Consider the following 20,727-nt stretch of genomic DNA (forward strand, 5'->3'; position numbering starts at 1 on the left):
TCAATTCATTCAAATGGTACTTAATTATTTTCCGCGTGAAAATAGCACTTTTAAGTGTTAACTGATAAGTGAGGTAAATTGATTTTAATTTGTCACATTAACTTCATGAAAATACACATTTGTTGATAATTAATGAAGCCCAAATTAATTAAATTGCAATGCGGATCAATTAAAGCAAATGTTTGGCGGCCAACAAAGTCAGTTCAACTATTTGTGCAGCATTAACAAGCTTTGAAGACAATTTTTTAAAATTTAAAATGTTCCTTAATGGAAACGTTATGAAATTTATAATAAACGCCAATTGAATCTATCTGACTTACCTTATGCATCTTGGCTCTGTAAAATGTAAGTGAATACTTCAAAATTGCATTTCCTGCAAAACTTGATTTATAAATACCTAACGAGCTATCGGGGCAGAGTTGATTATTTATTAGGACGTGTAATTGCAATATCAGTACTAGACTTTGCTTTTGATACAATTTTATGAAAAAAAGAAAAATGAATATATCAAAACTATTGCATACCAGCCAGCACAGCTTTGAAGCTGGCGTCAGGCAATCAAATAAAAAAGCTGTGCAACACGGCAGAAGAAATGACGGCAACAAGATAAGCTCCAATCCTCAGGTGGGCGGGAAGGCTGGCCATGTGACGCACAGCCATTTATAGATGCGAAACCAAAGCAACGCTATTCAAAAGACGAAAGGTCGCTAACGAAGCATTCGCAACAGACTCAACAGAACAGAACACAACAAATGCGGCCCGTGGCAATGCTGCCATCAATGCAAATAAAAGGACGCAAGTTATGATAAATGCAGATGGGATGGAGCATAGCTGGCAGCATTATTGCCTGTCATTTCTCATCAGCCACCATCGACAACAGACAACACGCTCGTCCAGGCACAGGGGGCGTACGGGTGGGGCGGTGTCTGCCAGTAACTGACTAGCGACAGCCAACAGGCGACTTCCGGTTGTTGCCGCCATTTTGGCTTGGCTGTAATGGCTGCTCGGCTCTGAATGGCTTCTAATAAAAAACAAGCATGATTTTTGCTACGCTTTTATTTTCCATTACAACCCCCTCCCACTCCTTGCCCTGTCACATACCATAAGAGCGATGAGCTGCAATTTGCAAAGTTTTTGCCCGCTCGCACACACACACACACACACACACCCATAAATATGTATATGAGTTTGTGTGCGTGTGCTCAAAAAGCTCGGAAAAACTTCATTTTGCTGCTGCTTCATTTGAGTTTGTGTTTGGCGCGACAAATTTTTGTTTGTCTGCCCGTTAAAAGGTATCCCTCCTCCTGTACCTTGGCTGACTGTGCCATTTCTGCAACATGTTTTTTTCCCACTGTGCAACCAAAGAGCTTATAATGCTGCCAGTATTGCTGAGCTTAAAATCACGTGTCTGCCCCTTTTAGCTGAGCAAAATCCATCCAAAATACCAAATACTCAGCTATCCCAATTTAAAGCTCTTTGGATTGCCAGCGCCACCACCAGGTCCTTTAATAGATTCCCGGTATCGCCCTAATTGCTGATTGCTGCTAAGTGCCACGATTTGAGCTGCAGGGTTCGGTCTGAAAGACGTTTGGCCAGCTCTGCAATTAACTAATTGATTGAACTATTCAATCCACACACAGATGCACGCCATTGCCAATAGGTTCGTGCGTGGGCGTGGCAAACATGGTATTAATTCGGGATGGGACCGTTTAACGAGCTATTGAGGGGCGTGTTTGGCGGTAACACGTCGCCTTTGTCCACAGCCCGTTGCATGTATGGGTGCAACTAGAAGCCTTGAATGCAACGCATTCAGTTTGCCAGGGTGCGGTTGTGGGTGGACCCTTCCTGCTGTCTTTTGTCCAACAGCCACCTGAATATGCTTAATGAGCAACTGTTAAATTTGGAACGCCTCGTTTGTTCACATCATTGTCGTTAAATTATGTGGGCGTACCACAGACAATGTTTGGTTCACTGTAATTAAGCATATATGCAAAATTGCTCGACTTGGAATGCGCTCTGTTCAAATTTAGACTGTCCAAATGTCTCTTAAATTATCATATCAGCATGATATTAACTTCATATTGGCCAATTGCTCGACGAATGGGCCAACACATTTGCAGTCGAAGATGAGAATGTGCCTTAATCGACTCGACAGTCGATTATTACAAAAATTTCTGATACCCCTGTACATTTCATTGTCATTGTACTTAGGCTTGTCCAGCTTAATTATTTTTAAAAGTATATTCAAAAACTGTATTAAAATTTATTTAAAATTATTTAAACTACTTCAAAAGGCTTTTATGATTTACATCATTACGTTTATTGTATATTCTTTGTATTTTGTGATTTTAATCAAATCTGTTTGTTTTACTTTGCACTCTTCAGCTTTATGCATACATTCAGACCTCTCGAGCACCGTCTGTTTACCATAAACTTGACCTAATCTGTGCCAGCCACCATCAGAACATTTCCCAAATGGCAGTCCACGGCATAAAACAACGCAATCAGATGGTAACAACTACCAGAAATAACACTCTCCAGAGCGTTGGACATTGCGGTTTTTTCATGTTTTTCCACGTTGCTGCTTGTTGATACAAATACAAATTTGAGCTGGAAATGAATGTAGTAATCGTATTTTGTGCACATAGGTGAACACATTTGCTGGCATAGTAGTTTTCACTGGGCCTCTGTTACCATTGTTTGCCAGTTGCAATTTGTTGCAATTTGCTGTCTCTGTTTTGCGGTTGTTGCTTCAAAATATTTTATGACTGCAGTGCGATTGCTCTGACACCTGGCGCACACTGCACGTCTGCATCCTAGATGTGCTCTGCCGGAAAATGCATTTACGAAACATAAACATAACGTGCCAGCGACACGCCCCCATCTGGCATATTTGTTGGCATTGTAGGTAGGCCTGTTTGCCGTGCTGTCACTATCCACGTGGCATGTTTATTTTGCTGCAGGGCACGTCATGTTTTTATGGCTTTAAAAGTAAATATTGATCCTGCACTTTTTGCAATTTTTCATTCTAGCACGTTTTCCCTCCCCATCTATCCCTCTTGTTGCCCCTCTTTCGCTCTCCATCAGTTAAAGTTATATAAATGCATGCATGTGCCCGGCCCAATTGACATTTGGGCGTTGCGCTAATTGAATTAACAATTAAATTGAGATTATTGCATAATTTATGCACGCAACCCCGCTCTTAATAAGTGTCATAACACACACAGTTGCATGCCGCCGCTTCCGGCGATCGTCGAGCCACTGCGTTAATTAGAAGGTGGAATGTCTGCTTTAAAGGTGCCATCCTGGCATTTGGCATTAGCCCTGCCAACGTGGCTTTAGTTGCTATCTAACTGGCCAAGCCCTTTGGCATCCTGTGTGACATCCGGCGACATTTGGCATTACGCCTCCGACGGCAGACGGCGCCAGAAGAATGCAATTTCCTGGACGCCAGTGCGCTGCAAAAATTCAAATATTCCTTGTCTCTCTCTCTCTCTCTCTCTTGGCACTTGGGCTTTAGTGCCATCAAAAGTTTAGCTCTCGTGGCACAACCAAAGTCGACTGTTACTTATATTGATGGATTTGCACGTTGGGCCAGCATCATGCTGAGCATCCTGTCAGGAAATGTGGAAGCCAGGACATCCCGCTCAGAGCTGTCTGCTTGGCTGCAATAGAAATTGATTTAGCATTTGTGTGCACGAAATTGCGCAATTTATGTGGCCCAGCTTGGCTATTATACAGGCCACAAACCAGCTGCTGTGCTCCACATAGATGATAGCCACAGTGCATCTGGACCCAATTTTATATGTACATGTTCACATAAAGTAGCCGAATTGCGATCCAGCCATGCCTGGCTAATGCATTTTAAAGGCGTAATGCATAATTTATGGACCACAACTTCAGCTGAATCAGTCAGTCAGTTGGTCATTTCCGTGCTAGAATATCAATGGGTTGCCAATCCACCCTCTAATACATACATTCACTCTGCTCTAATTGCCACAACTAATGCGTCTCACTCGCCAGCCACGGCCACAATATTTTCACATTTCGTACACATAGATCCGAACCTCAATATTTGCGGCCCTTAATGGGTCGTCTGTCGATCTGACGCCACAGGCATTATTGATTGCACAGCAGATTTGGCAACAAAGCGAAAAATATTGCATCTGCGGGCCATATCATTGGCATTCACGCAATGGCCGCTGCATAATTTACAGCAATTTCAGCTGCAAAGCGTATTTATTATGTCTTTTTTCCTGACTCAATACGAACCATAAACTATATTGTAGAGGGGGGGTTTTAAATGGAACACAGCAGAGCAGGACGTGGCATGCAGCTGCACTGGCAATTTAATGCAATATTTCATAAGCTGATGAAATGGTCGAAACAAAACTAGAACATTTCTATTTGAAATCAATGAACTCAGCAGAGCTCAATGCTGCTGGTGAAAGTTACCAAATGTGGCAGCTATAATTAAATAAATGCAAGGGGATCCGTGATTGCAATTTAAGTTCTATTCAACTTGAATAGCAAAATGTTTAACGATAATTACCAACAATAGTTGGAAGTGAATCCCAGGATATTTTAGGATGACTCCTAGAGAGTGAATGATTGATCAATTATTTAAATAGCTTCTCACAATAATGCTATTTAATTTAATGATGCAATATAATAATTGTAAATACAAATTAATTAGCAGCTGGTAGACAAAGGAATCGATTAAATTCTAATTAATGTGTACATACATTTGTGCAATATCTGTCTGCAGTTTATTTTGTGAATTTACAATTTTTGAAATTTAAATTTTCATTTAAAATTCTATACAAAACGTTAAATTTGTAAGCAAATAAAGTGTTGAAGCAGCAACGCAGTATTTGGCACAGACACAGGCAATTAATTATGAATTCCGTTGGCCAAAATGTATTACACAACACTGGATAACGTTGGTAGCACTGAAAACGCATATGCTGCAGGCATTAGTGCCACATAATCTATGACCATGTATGTGTGCACACACACACACGCACTCACATATGCGTACATTAGAAATGCTGCCGGCCAAAATTAATTATACACGAATATGTATCACTTGCGCATTGTGCTTAAAGCATTTTGAAAAAGAATTTAGCTTTGCTTTTACTCGCTTTGTTGACAATATATTTACATCCTCACAAAAGAGCGAAACAAGAAGCAATTCCCTAGTAGGGATCGGACAAAGGGGGAATTGTGCAGCTATAAACCAGATTTGGGGTTTTTATCTTGTTAACTCTCCCAGCTATGTTAAAAAGCCTGCATACATATCGATTTTTATCGATTTTGGGGAAACGGGCAGTGATATCGATAAATACATTTTATTTTAATTTTGCAAGCATTAATTACCAAGGTTTCCGATTCCTTATACAGACGTACTAGAAATGTGTATTAGGGCCTCGGATCCTTCTCCCTATGACACACATTCTCACAAGCTGCTTATTTTCACCCGTTTCAATCGGAACTGGATGTAAAAAATGGTTTTGCAAATCAAATACAAATACTTTTTAAATAAATTCTGAAGATTTTTTATATATACTTTGAATGTGAATAGAAATTTCAATAAAATTTAAGATACTTCCTCTCTCTCTCTCTCTCTCTCCTGCTGTTTGCAAAAACTTTAAGATCCCATGAGACAAATCTAAGAGTTGCTTCAGCCACTGTCTAAACAAGAACAAAAAAATTACATTTACATAATGCAACCAAAACTGACAGCCCAAATGGCGCTGCAGTCTCAGTGCGGACCAGCAGCCCACCCACAATCGCAGCCACAGCCTTCAAGGAATTGTTTGTTATTCTTGGCTGGTGAATAAGAGAAACAATAAAGAATTTGCAGAGCATCGCAAAGCGCAAGAAAATGAAAATGATGAAATAAACCCGCTACGAAAACAAAGTCGTAAATTCAATTTAAAGCTTGACAGATTGCCACATTGCGGCTGGTGGGCGCACAGTTGTGGGCGTGGTTGTGCTGCAGCTGCAACAAAATGACGTGTATATAGATTGTTTTATTTTTCTTGCGCGCAATTTTTGTGTGGCTGCTTTTTTCCACTTTTTCTTCTCCCAACCAAACGTGCTAGCTTTTAGCGCAAGGAAAAGCAAAGTGCGCGTCCGCTAAATTAAGGTCAAGTTGCCTGGCGACACCCAAGTCGCACAATTAAATGGGCTTTAATAAGCCCAGACACTTAAATAGTCAAAAATCTGGCAAAGAGGTTAAAGCTGCAGCAGGGCGGGCACGGCCCATGGGTGGTGTCGGAGCGAGAAGTTGGAGTGCCTTCGCTTGCTGCAGGCAGCATTATAGGGTGGTGCACAGCTGCTTGTGTTCGGGATTTGCTTGCATAACGCGAAAGTGCAATTTGGCCATAAGCAAGAGCTGGGTGCAGGAGCAGCAGGAGTAATGGCCGGACTGCTGCCTGCTGATGCTGTGACCCAGTTAAAGAGGCGTAACTACGAAAAATACCGGGATTCATGGCCTATTTGAGTAGCCGCTGGAGTTGATTACGCTATTGTGCCATCTTTCAACCACTATAAGGCCAATCGCTTGACGGCAACCGCAAACGCGGCGCAATTAAACCCAACAAATTGAGCCCCACAAAAGCGCGTTGCAGATTGCCGACCAAGCCAATCAACAGGAACGCCCGCAACGCCGACCGACCAAACGCCCATCGCTCCCACATGCACAATGCTCAAAAACTCAGCAGGCAGAGGGTATTAAATATAACGCATTGACGAGCAGACGGACGCGCGATTCTCAAAGGGGTGCGGCAAGCCAAACCACGGCCAGGCCCCACGCACAAATTGCATTTTAACGCATGCAAATTGCCGGAGTCCACGTCCAGGACGAGTTTATTGCATTACAGTTGCCAACTGAGACGGGCATGGATGCATGCAAACTGTATAGGGTGCGTTTGCCACATTTCACTTGTCGATGCCAAATGCGTGGTGCCTGGCTGGTGGCTGAGTACTTAGTTGGCCTCGGGTATTGAGCACGAAAAGGGTCAACGGTTGACCTGTTTAACTATGGTTAACTGCAACACAGTTCTGTTGCCAATTTAGCAACTGGACGCTTAAAGCTGCTGCTCGCTGCAACTGCTGGTCCCGCTGTTGTTCCCCATGCCCGGGCATCACCATAAACAACAACAACAAATGGGCGGGCTTTTTATGTTGCACGCTGTCACGCCGTAAATTTTGCATTGCAGCCTTTCAGGCGCCGGCTTGCAAAACTATCAAGTCATTGCTGCGCTGTCACAAGGGCATCTGAGCAGCGAGTGGAAGTACATAGTCTTTTTTGGTTTTTGGATGGCAGTCATGTTCAATGTACCGGCTAGCCATGGGCGTGACATGGCTTTATTATTATTAATATTACTGTTAGTTGCAACATATTTTAGAGTCAAGTCAAATAATACTCATACGCACCATTGCACTTAATAACATTGTGGCTCGCATATGCTGGCGACGGCAGCTTGTGGCCATGTCTCCACACAAAATTGAATGAAGTCAAATTAAATTAAATCTCTTTTACATTTTGAGCACACAAATTCCATCAAGTTTACATACCAAACAATGTGCGCCCGCCTGCCAGCTCAAAGTTTAGTTGGCCAAGTCCTGCTATGCTAATGGTTTTTATTGAGCATGAGCATCAAAATTAAACATGCCCAGTCTACATTTTGTTCGTAATGCATTAAGGTGGAATAGATCAAGACTTGATTTGTTATTGATAAGTTGATAAAATCAGATAACTCTTATTATATAAAGCTTTCTATTTTACTGGAGTAGTTATACTACTTTATAAATTTGTTCTAAAATCTCTAAAACAATGAACCTGCCAGAAGCACTTCATTAGTCGCAACCAAAGAGATTCGCTTGTGGTTCTGGTAGCTGCGATATCAGCTGCTGTTTCTCTCATTTGTATATTATGTATACGCCATGTGTTGGTCTAATCTCTATGCCAGAGGAGTTGCATTTCGTGTGTGTGTTTTTTGATATGAGTGTGGCATATGACAGGAACGGGAGCTTTGCATTTCTGCATTTAAATAACGAAATTAAGAGATAAAAGATTTTAGTCACAATGTAAATTAATGAAGTATTCGTTTTTTTTTTTACATTCATCTTTAGATAAACAAAAATACGCAGGGCAATAAAAACCTGGGTGAACGCAAGCGCTGGATACATGATCCCTCAAGTAAGTAACCCTGTGGGCGACCGCTTGAAATACCAAGGCCGAACTTTCAATTCATTTAAATGCCAAATAGCAACATTTTACAAATATCATAAATTAAATATGACTGGCACGCCCGTGTCATGCTCTATTGCCCACAGGTGACCTTTGCCGGCCGCTCAACTGTAAGAAGCGCGAAATTTGCCTGCTGGAGGACGAGTTCAGTGCTGTGTGCGTGTCGAAGAAGGAGCTGCACAAGAATCGGTAAGCGCCCGCAGGCACATTTTGTAATTTCTGTTGTGGCTGTTGAGAAACTTAATAAACTAATTAAATTAAAACTTGTTTGCCGGACCCGTTTAACCCTGCCTTTGCTTTAGCGATGAGATAATCACGAAGGCCAAATATTTGGAGGAGGAAGCCAAGCGGCGTGTCAATCAGCAGGATAACGATAGCCAGGATGCCGAGGATATCAACAACGATGACGAGGACAACAGCAGCGATGGCGACAACAATAATAACAATAACAACAACAACAACAACAGCAAGAACAACAACACTCCAGCCAACGTCCAGGCAAACGAGGATAACAACGACGATGAAGATAAGAGCCTGAGCCTAGGCGACGATGACGAGTCGAAAGAGGACGACGTCTTCTATGAGAACAACATAGCCGCCAGCGATAAGCAGCAGCAGCAGCAGCTGCAAAAACCAGCGCCCGCTCAGCAGGACGATGACGAGGAGTTGGAGTGAGTATTCGTGTACTTGGCCAAGTCCAATCCTTTTTCAGGGCTTTGCATATCAATGGAACTCTTACATTTCATTTAACAAATTCTTATTCATTGCGTGGGCGTCGGTTAAAAGAAAATGAAAAGGCTTCAGGTTGGCCACCTTTGATATTAACCTCGCTGCTGAGATCTCCCTATTTGGGATTTGCATGACCGGCAAGCTAATAACAAATTGTTTTTATCGTGTACACAAATTCCAACATAAAGTACAATTTTTAGCACGCATTTCATTTTCCCTTTGCCGTACTTATTTCCTTTTCTGCTCTACTGATTGTGCTGCGTCATCGGCAAAGTCTTTGTTGTTATTTGTTTTTATTTATTTTTTTTTTTGTTTGCTGCCGTGTTTTCACTAGAATCGCCTGAAACGACAGCTTTACGGCCTTTTACCCTTTTGCAGCAGTCGCCATACTCGTATCCTTTGACTTGAACAACATTATCGCTCTGACCCTAACCCAAATTGCGAATTCGCACGCGACCAAACGTACAGGAATTTCCAGTATAGTCGGGGGAGTGGGGAGTGGAGCGGATCGCAGGTGTGACAGCCTAGGAATGAAGTCAAAGTCGTCGCTGGGCCAAGGTTCGATTGGTAGCGATTGCTGGTTATAGCCATGGCTACGAGTTGGCCTATTTCCGACGTGTTGACGTGCCTGACTGTAACGGAAAATTGTTCACAACTTCCAAGCGTCAATATCCGATTGCGTATGTGAGCATTGAGTAGCATGTACCTCTGTGCTATTGCTATTATTGCTGCTCTATTCAAAAATATGTAGAGATATTCTAGCCAGAGGAAATCTGAAACTAATCAATAACATTTGTCGCTCTTAAAACCAATATTTACTTAGAGGCAGCCCTTCGGATACTTATACCCAAGCAAAGATAATCAGCGAGCATATCCAAGACGTTGGCTTAAAAGCTTTAACGCTGTGTGCTTGTTTATTCTTGGCTTCGGCTTGTTTCCGTTTCCGTTTGCTTTTTGCCTTAAATTTAATTTCAAGCTTTCGTTTGCCTGGATCCGTTTGGAAAGTGGGTCCAGCAGGTGGGCCCTTATAGCATTGCGTAAAGTTTTCTTTATCCGTTGATAACAGTTTTTTCGTTGGCAAATTAATTTTCATGAATACCTTGCGCCACGACGGAATTTAGTATCCTTTAAATATTGTTGCTGTATTCTTTAAAATGAAATAAATTTATAATTAATTAAACTGGTCATGCACATTACGGCATGTAAATCCTGTTGTTCAATAAAAGCTTATTTTGTCTGCAATAACAATATGAACAATAATTTTAATTTGATAATCATATACATGGCTTCTGACACGCAAAATTTTGCCTAATGAAGTCCTATAAATAACTAATTGAAAGAGGCTTATAAGGCTTTAATCGAATCACCTAATTACCAATACAAAAAACGCGTGAGCTCCCACACAGTGAAAAATGCTTAACTAATTTGCTTTTCACTTTACTGTCCGATATTTATGCAATTTTCAAAATATAAATATAGCCTCTAAACGTGTGTAATATTTACTACACAATTCAATAGCTCCATAAATTAATTTCACAATTTTTGGTCACAGCGGAGATATCCAAAAAGTGAAGTATTCCGGATCAGCGTATGTGAGTCTACATATAATGTAAAGCAAGACAGATTTTGATATAGCTATCTTAATCTATATCTTAAGGTCTCTTAAGCCGACGAGTTTGTAAATACAATCAGAGGATAATTTATGCATATAGACGCAACATTTTGCCTTGTGTTACCTTGCCTCTATTGTGCCTGTTAATGGCCGCGTAATCAATCTATATATTGGCAAATCAAGAGTCATGCCACGCCCTCTGATATTAAAAAATGGCTTTTGACATATTTTCCGCATTTTCTTTTCAATTTGCTTTCACAAGAATGTCGCTTTTGTGCATATGCCTGTATCTATGTCAATGGCACAGACTTTGTATGCCACTTGGAGAAAACAACATAGAGTGGGAAAATGGTGTGTGGCAGGGTGTGGAGAGAGGGTGTTGTGTTGTGCCTAGGGAGCATTGGGCTTACAAAATCAATAGTTTGCGCGTACAATTTATCTGCCATTCCTTGTTCACTGGCGTTGCCTTAGTTCTCCGTTTGGGCACGACTCAAACAAAAGATTTGCCTTGTCTCTGTCTATGGCACACTTGCTGCGGTTGAGAGGGGGCCAGAAGTCACAGAGAGCTATCTGCGAGGCACTTGTAATAGACCATAAAGCAGTGTAAGGCACACGCACGAACACAGATACACACACACACACACAGCCACAAACACATGCACACTCATAACTCATATAGCCAGGCATTGTTTCTTGTAACAATATGGCCCCGCCTATGGTTGTTGGTATGCAAAAGGATAAGAGCGTAGCTGGCTTTCACATAGTTGGCCCTTTACCTCAACGCAGCACAACATCAGTCGGGCTATGTGCCTGATTTTGGCAGTCATTCGAAACCACTGAGCTGCTTTTGGTTATATGCACATAAAGCTGTCAGCATCAGCGGGTCAAAGGCAGCTTGAAATTTTGTTGCCCCCTCCATCGTTTGTTTTACCTGGCTGTGTGGGCGTTTGTTTGGTGCAAAATTGAAAGCAAATATTTGCGCAAAAATTCACAAATTTTTACAGCAAGCGGTATGTGTGGCACTTTTTACTGATATACAATTTGTACAAAGTAACCGCAGCAACCATTGACCCAAAGCTGGCGAAACATGTCGTCCATGTTGGAAATTTATCTACCTTTTGAAGTTGATACTTAAATTTCGGATACGTTTAATATACGGCACACAGTTGCTAAAAATTCTACAATTGCTTTTTTAATTAAAACTGTCTTTTCACTTGAGATCACCAACATACAAACCCATAAAGCAGATGCCATTTAGTTTTGGCCAACGACTTGCTTGCTTTGGCTTAGCTACGAAATTGGAAAGCTTAAATGGCCATGTAAATGTTGGCAGCAATAAGCTGGCAAGCTTTGACGAATTCAAGTGCATATTTTTTATTCCATTTCCTTTTGATTCGGGTTTTCTGTGCAAGTTGTGTAAAAACCAATTTAATTTTTAACTTATTTTACCCGTAAGAGTGCAAACAACTATGCACAAAATTTCAAGCAGCGCAATATACATAAAAACATAAAAGCTAGTGGGATGGAGTCGAGTGTTTAACTAGGAGATATCGTGTAACAAGCTTTCAGAAAAACTAGAGTGCGAAGGCTTCTCAAGCATCGACAATCAGTTGAGCTACGAATATTCCAGTTCTTGGGGTGTTTTTTGCCTGCAATTGCAAAACAATATTACAGCTCTGCGTACTCATTTAATTGCCCAAAACAGACTTCAAGTGTCGGATTACAAATAAATAGAAATTGTATACAATTTCTTTGTATCTCATATTTTTCTGGGCATGTCAGACATTAAAGCTGTCAACAATTAGCAAAAACCAGCTATAATATCCATACAAACAGACCTAAAACGCAATTTACTGTGTAAACACACTCAATTTGCACGGCCTAAAATGTATTTTTTTTTTTTAAATTCGAGTGGAAAACAAAATATATAAAATGCTCACGCCCTCAATTCAGTGCCTGTCCGGAGTCGGCCAATTAAAATCATCGAGCACTGATAAAAATTACGTGCCCTATTTTTAACGAATTACGTATACGCATCGGATGCAGCAATTAATTGAATTTATTATTTATGAATATTTTAATAAATAAAGGCGTGTACATGATACATTTTCATAGGGTAGAAAAGGGTATTATGGTTATGTGCCAATATATGTAACAGGCATAAAGAAGCATCTTCATCCCTTTGTGTGAACGTGTCGAGCTGAGAAGGAATTTGAAATATATATATTCTCATACAGTTTATAATTCCTCACATTTTCATAATAGCGATAAATATCGATGTTGAGCTTGCATCTTTATACACAGGACATGCTTACAACCGCAATTTGGCGATATGTTCTAAGTATCTCCTAGTCGGCGCACTCCCGAGTAGAGTACTATTGTTTTATGTAAAAAATGTGAAATGAAAATAATAAGCTAATGTATGTGTTTAGGTGTGAATATCGCAAATGATGCTTAATTATGAATACAATAATAAGCTTAAAAACCTGTGCACGTAAAGTCATAACACATTTTCAAACTTAAAGTTGCTTCCAGTAGATATTTTAATATCTGCAGTTTAAAAAATGTACCATCAAATGGAACGAAAACAAACGGAATTTTTTATAAGCTGTCGAGGAAGGTTTTTTCCAATAATTATAAATCTGCATACATTATATTATAAAGTACATGCAATTGGAAACTTCTCTTCTAGAGAGAGAAAGAGAAACCCTGTTGGTCTTTTTTATTTTTTGATATTCAACAATTTTGACAGCTTAAATATTTGCAGAAATTATAAAATAAATATACCATCCGACAGCTCAAACTGGCTAGAACCACCTGCTATATCTGCTTCTGATCTCTGACAGCGATGCTTTCCTGTTTGCCTGGGAGTGCGTGCGTTGCATATTAAATAAATATTTAAATAAAATATGTGGCAGAGGCAAAAGGCGCTGCAGGAGCTGCAGGTTTCACTCTAGCTACGAGAGATAATTTGCATAAAAATTAATTTTGCATGTCATTTACTTGTTGCTTGTTGCTTTTATTTCATTCTACCGAGTTTTCTTTACTGATTTTTCTTGACATTTTTGTTATTTCTACTCCCGACAGCAACTGCAAGCCGTGTCCCGTGGCTAAGCCAACGTTCCTTTGCGGCGCCGACAACAGGACCTACTCATCACTATGCAGATTGGATTATCACAATTGCATACATTCGACATCCATAAGGATCGCCTGCAAAGGATTTTGCCCCTGCAAGGGTAAGTTTTACACACACACACACACCCACGGACACTTCTATTACTTGCCCGGAAAGTTGACAACGAGAAAACTAGAACCAGCACTAGAATCCAACCGCATAATCAACTTGAGGCTGGCAAATGGCCAGCAAGTCCGGGCTGGAACCATTGAACAGCCGCCATCCAAATAAATTGCATGCATATTTCGAGTCAATCCCGAGCTGCGCAGTCGTATGTTGTTATTTGTATTGTTATTGTAAGCCAAAAGGCCATGCAGCAAAAAATTGCAATGCCAATTGTGTCAGGCGGATTTGAAGGTTTAGCAAATTGAAGTCAGTCTATCTTTCAATTAGCAAGGCAAATTTCTAACGACTTTAAATTGTTTAATATTTAATAATCCGTCGAGCAAGAAGCGCCATTGTTCTAAAGCACAGGGTATATATGAGCAGGCACTTAGCGAATCAGCCAACTGCAGCAACAGCAACAACAACAACAGCAAAATCGAGCACATTAATTTTGAATTTGCACAGCTGAAAGCGCATTGCAACTCTTGTTGTTTTGCTCTGGGGCAGTGCAGTATTAAAAAATTTAAATAAAGAATAAAAACAGCATGCATAAAGTACAAATGAGACCTCAGTGGCCAGCGCCAGGTTAAAAAAAGTTTGCCCAGCCAAGCGATTTTATGGCGGCCATTTTGCCTCGTTTTGCAGAATCAGCCGAAGGCAAGAGACTGCAGCGACTCGGCGAACGTGGTGGCTACAGCAAATACAACAAGAAAATCAGCCTGGACCAGCAACAACAGCAGCAGCAGCAGCAGCAGGCTTACAAGGACAGCAACAACAACAACATCATGATGAGCAGCGGCAATGTTATGGGCAGCAACAATAACGACTTCAATACCATAATGAATGTAAGTAGAGTCCAAGCTGGCAGACAGGCAACACACAATTAAATATGCATTCCGTGCGTCCAAACAACAGGATAAGGATGACAACAATCGTCACTTTAATCACATCAATGCACAGTACACGTTCACGCCCGAAGAGATCAAATATGACAACAAGCACTACAAGTACCTCAAGTACACTGCTTACAAGAAGGTAAGGAAACGTCATCTATTAAAATATGTATTTTTCACGTAATACGAACACACAGTCGACACGAGGTCCTTGTAGGAGGTGTTATAATTTTGATATGAAGTGTCCCTAAAGTTGGCATATTTATATGAATCAAGCCAGAGAACATTGTTTAGCATAACCTTATATCCACGAAAAGCACCTACCACACCCAACGCTAGTCCAAGGCACTTAGTTTGATTCCTAAACTCATTTCAAACTCTTTCAGGATGGCAAGTACCAGGAGGATAAGCACAAGATGCGTAATTACAATGAGAACGAGGTCGTTGAAAAGCAGCCACAAAAATTCGTCAAAAATAATAATCCAAGTGGTAAGTTTGGCTGGAAAATTATTCTGAAATTAATTGACTGTCCATTTCTATCATGCCAGGCTATCCCTCGAAGTCGGCCGAATGCAAGCCACAGCAGTTGACCGCCATTGGCAATCGTCTGCTCGACTGGTTCTCCGTGATTATGGCCGATAGCAAGAAGCGTCGCCAGCATAGCCAAAAGTCCAAGGCTCATTTCCCACCCGCCTGCAAGACCGAGGCCAAGTGGATGTTTGGGCATCTGGATTTGAATAACGATGGCCTGTTGTCGCTGCAGGAGATGTACGATCTGGAGCACGATCAAAACGAGCGCTGCATCAAGCCATTCATTGACACCTGCGACCTGGATCAGGATAGCTCCATCAATACTCGCGAATGGTGCCGTTGCTTCGAGAAGACCGATCGTCCCTGTGCTGCAGTGCGCCGAAGAATCGCCGGCGACTTTGCAGGTGAGATAGGTACAGGTGGCCATTTATCTAGCTAACATAACACTAATATCTTCTCTCTATATATATTCTCTATTGAGTTGTGTTTGTTGTTTTCGGGTTTCGCTTTCATTTATTTGTATACCCTTGCAGAGGGATTAAACTCAAAGAAACATATGTTTAGAAGGACATGCCATTGAATGAGACATAAGGCCAAATAAGTATTTCGACATATAATTCCGAAAGTCCGTCTGTCTCTGTGTTGGATCGAATCTTACTTAAAATGTTTCACTTTAAAATACAATACTATTTTATGTTCTGGTCGATCATAAAGCTGTGAGTGATAAGACGAATTTTTTGATATGCTAGGATATATTCCAGTTTAATTAAATTGTCTGCAAAGGTATTGAAGCTTCGGCAGCCCGAGGATGAGTTATATTTCTCGGTTTTAATTGCGAAATGGCTGTAAAACGCAAACACAACAACAATAAAAGTTAAACACAATTCTCCAAGGCGGGTAGCTAGAGAAGTTATCTGGTTTTACCTTTTCCGTTTCTTGGCTAACTCCCACTCTATCATTCTGTCACTGTCTATCTGTTTATGACTCTCTTTTGATTCGCTGTCTGCGCTTTGTTTTGTTTATGCTGCTTTACACTTTTCACACAACGTTTAACTCTTTTCGAGCTATAATTAAGCGCCTGAATGTGATACACACGCAGACACACACACACATCTATACACATTACCGAATACCACTCTCCCATGCACACTCACACTCACACATAAGTAGCCAAAGCAACAGTTAAACAGGACACCATTTTTATACTTATTCTCTATGCGCTCTCGCTTTTCCGCTCTCGTTTACCTTTTAGCCAAACGCAACTTTTAAGCCAGTAAATTAAACACTTTTAAAAACAACACAAAAGTTTTTTCTGCTGCCTAGTGTCCGTGTTTTTGTTGTCCCATTGTAAACTTTAGCTGCATAATTTTGTTCTTTTATTTTCTGCCACGTTGTGTCTCTTGGCTATTTTTTTACCCACACGACCCAAAAAGTACAAATAAAATGCAGAGCAACACAAAACAAAATAATACAATACAATATCATGATATTTCGCTTGTGCTGCTTTCTCATTTACGACTGCAAATTATGCAGACTTACTAAAAATTGCGCATTGTTATTGTTCTTCTTCTACTTGTTGTTGCTGTTGTTGTTGTTGTTCATGTTGCCATTGTTGGGCGGCATGAACTAATTAGGCGCCTACGCACCTGACTGCGATGTCCAAGGATTCTACAAGCCCACACAGTGCCACAACTCGGTGGGTGTCTGTTGGTGTGTGGACAAGCATGGAGTCGAATTCGCCAATACACGCACACGTGGAAAGCCCAACTGCGGTGAGTATGGTCCAACAAATAAGTACTTGGCATTTGCATATGCATAAGTGTATTCGAATACATAAGTATAAATCACACTGACAGCTGCAACTGTCACAGTGACAGATATTGGATCTATAAAAATTCATGTATTATCTCTTAGCAAAACATGCATTTGTTATTAAAAGCGATAAAAAAAAACTTATTTGATAACAGTTGCAGCTGTAACTGTTACTTTCAAGCACCAGTGATAGATATATCTTACATTTGGTCACAGTGACAGCAGTAACTGTTACTGTCAGCTATCATAAGCGATAAAGCTATGCATCACAGTAATATCTGTAACTGTTACTTTCCAATATCTAACATACAACTCTTCGTAACAGCTGTAACTGTTATTTGATAACATCAATAGCATCTTAGTAAATATATTAAACAGATTCTTTTCGGTAAACCAAATCTAATCGCGTTTATGTTTAACTTCTTTTGATTAAAGGATAGAATTTGGATAATATTGAAGTCAAAATTTAAACTTCTCTCAAGTCTCTATGCTCTAAGATATTATCGACCCAATTTGCTGTTTACATTTGTTCAACTTGCAGTATTCAAAGCTAAAATTATTGCGGAAATGACTCTATGCCAGTTTTTTATCCTATGATTGCTTAAATCCATAAGCTCAAGGAATGAAACCTACCAAATGCCACACTGCGTATACGTTATCAGCCTAAAGGGCTGGGCCAACTAAATTTGAGTTAATATGAAAGTATGCTAGCCCAAAGCTATTCTCCATAATTAAGTCTAGCTATTAATATTACGCATACGCCATGCATGGCACATAAGCTGAGCAAAGAAACTTGGCTTCTTTCTGCATGTGCAATTGTAAAACGAATCACGGTCCGTTGGTTAATAGAGAATGCCTTGGGCCACATTAAATATGCACGCAAAGCTGAGGCAGATTAGTGCTAAATCTGCTAAAACCCATTGTAATATTCATTTAAGATTTATGCTTATGTTTATTACTGCGGGCAGGCAGCCGCACGTTCGATGAACAAACTAATTTGAGGCCATGGCCATGCCGGGCATTCGACTTGGCACAGCTGAAATTTAATTTTACATTCCATTTGCACAGAGTCCGTGGTAAATAATGCCGCCTCGCTAACATCCGATGACGAAGATGAGGGCGCCGACGATGAGGACAGCGCGGAGGGCAGCGCCGATCAGATGCTGGTCTTTTAAGCGCCAAGGACACGCAGCGTATTGGCTTAAAGGTAGTATTGATGACCATGGGCAATAATTGCCCGGAGTCCTCGAATTCAATCAGCGAGCATTACTGCGTAAGCGTTAAAAAATTAATATTATTACAAAGAAAACAAGCAAAGAAACAAAAAAAAGGAGAAGCAAATGCGAAAACCCAATACTTAATTGTGCAGTAGACAAGTAAGAGTTTTCGAATAGAACTACAACTACATATAGCATCGTATACTTAGCAGCAAAATCAACACTCGCAAAAAATGTTAGAAGTATAAATAACAAAAAAAAAAAAAAATATCAAAAAAAAAAAAACAACAACTAACAAAATACAATACGAAAAATATTTGAATACTGAATTCCAGTGTCATTGTTAGATTTGCTTACGGCGAGCAAAATGTGGCATAGTTCAGGGCGCATTGCACGCAAAATTGGTATTAAAGAGATGCTAAAATTAGCTTATACACATAAGGTTACCCAAACCCATTGTTCGGGGTTTATTTACCCAAAAAAGAAAGCACTCACACACATCTAGCAAAATGGCACAGTAAACACTTTTCGTAATATCCGAAGCCCTACCCCGTAAACACACACAGACACACGCCAATACACACACACACACACACACACACACACACATGCAAACATCTGTTTTTACTCAGTTAGGCAACATATAATACCATGGCCTATATTATTGCACGCGAATCCGTCTTCTAGCGTTTAAAGAGATTAGTTTAGACATTTGAAATGTTTATGGCCCTTTCTTCTATGCTCTCCTCTGTCCTATCACAATATCAAAATAAAAGCCAAAGACACACGCTAAAAATTCCGCCCAAAAAAAAAAACATATATATTTATGTGATAGGTTTTGAAAAGTTTGAAAAAAACAAAAAAAAAATGAAAAAGAACTGGAAGAAGTTGAGAATCAGTAAGGAAAAAGAGTTCAATGCACATAGCAAAAAAAGAAATTCCGTTGCTTTATTACCATGCCTAGCTATAAATGTTGCATATAAAATCGTGCGTCTAACGAACATGCCCCAAGTAGCACTTATAGATACACTTACTAAATAAAAACGCATTCATTTAGAGTTAACTAGCGTACCGTGCGTAGTGCGAGCTGAAGGCATATGGGAAGGCGGGGGTGTTGTAAGCGCTAGCTTAGTCACAATCGACGTTATTTAGAGAGAGTATCCGAGAACTTGGTAAACATATGGGCACCGCTTTGATGTAATAGTTGTAACCGCGGATTTAGTGTGAATTGCACGGCTTCAGGTGAAAACGGAGCATTCACTTAAATGTAGCAACACACACGTAACAACACACATTTAGATCTGACCACACTCTGCATTACATTTTGCATTTGGCAAAACAGAAATGAACAAGAATTAGCAATTACATTTTAATGAGGACATTTAACTTGCAACCAGGCTCACCGCAATGAGATCTACAAATTTCCACATAAATCACATTATCTAATATACGATAAGAGAAAAATGCTTATGCATACGTACGAGTATATATATATATATATATATATATATATATAAAAGAATTATTATAAATACATCATAAAATAATATGTTTAAATGTATGTAAGTATATAAGTGGCAGCAAAGAGAAAATAAACCCAAATTCAATCATAATCCACAAGCATCCATTTAGTTGGGCATTCATTTCGTTAATTTTGCTTTTAATATTGGCTTTTCTTGCGAAATGAAAAACTTGTTAGACACACTAAAAGAAAATGCTTGCAAAAATAATAGCAAATAGCAAATTAAAGTAGAACCAAAAAAAATTAAACAAATGCGCCTGACAAACAAAAATTGGGCTTAAAGAACTTTTTATTATATAGCAAAAATCGATTACCATTAAAAAAGAAAAAGAAAAACAAATATATATAAACATGTATACACATATATATATATATATATATTATTATAATATATATAATAATTTGAGAACATGTGTGGAAATAGTGTTTTTGGCTGCATTTAAAAATTGACGCGTGGTGTACACTCTATAAACTGACTATATACTATGATCATGATTGTATTTATGTATGTATTTATGTACTTGTGTATTAAGTAAATTGCATTAATACTAGTGAGCCAAAAGTGAAGTATATTACAAACAATAAAATCATTATCAACTTTGGCATTCAAAATTCAATCGAATTACTTCAATCAAATTACTTTTCGTTTTCAACTTTAGTTTATTCATTTACAGGCTTTTAAGATTACAATAAGGAATATATATATTTATATATTCAAAAGTATCAAAATGTTTTTAAAAATTTTACTCAATTAAAAAGACAAATACGTACTAATGCATTTTAATAAATTTTTTAAGATATGTTATTGGTATTCTTTTAAATAATATCACAAGCGTAAATTTAATATGCAACGTCAAATCAAGCGCTTTAT

The 20,727-nt window shown here is 39.6% G+C and overlaps 1 protein-coding gene across 2 annotated transcripts in view; it reads left to right on the forward strand.

Annotated features, from left to right (window-relative positions):
- The window catches only part of Cow (Proteoglycan Cow), a 47,233-nt gene extending 27,155 nt beyond the window's left edge, over positions 1–20,078 (forward strand). The window contains exons 2-11 of one of the 2 annotated variants that reach the window (XM_015171369.3): positions 8,143–8,209; positions 8,347–8,449; positions 8,563–8,931; positions 13,689–13,837; positions 14,527–14,726; positions 14,797–14,916; positions 15,161–15,263; positions 15,323–15,718; positions 16,940–17,077; positions 18,186–20,078. In XM_015171369.3, the coding sequence (XP_015026855.1) occupies positions 8,143–8,209; positions 8,347–8,449; positions 8,563–8,931; positions 13,689–13,837; positions 14,527–14,726; positions 14,797–14,916; positions 15,161–15,263; positions 15,323–15,718; positions 16,940–17,077; positions 18,186–18,292 (1,752 nt within the window). In that variant the 3' untranslated portion in view covers positions 18,293–20,078. The remainder of the gene's footprint in view (positions 1–8,142; positions 8,210–8,346; positions 8,450–8,562; positions 8,932–13,688; positions 13,838–14,526; positions 14,727–14,796; positions 14,917–15,160; positions 15,264–15,322; positions 15,719–16,939; positions 17,078–18,185) is intronic. The other variant, XM_002054694.4, reaches the window with a different exon arrangement.
- The last annotated feature ends 649 nt before the right edge of the window (positions 20,079–20,727 follow it).

Source organism: Drosophila virilis, chromosome 2 (genome assembly GCF_030788295.1).
Source record: "Drosophila virilis strain 15010-1051.87 chromosome 2, Dvir_AGI_RSII-ME, whole genome shotgun sequence".
Lineage (NCBI taxonomy): Eukaryota > Metazoa > Arthropoda > Insecta > Diptera > Drosophilidae > Drosophila > Drosophila virilis.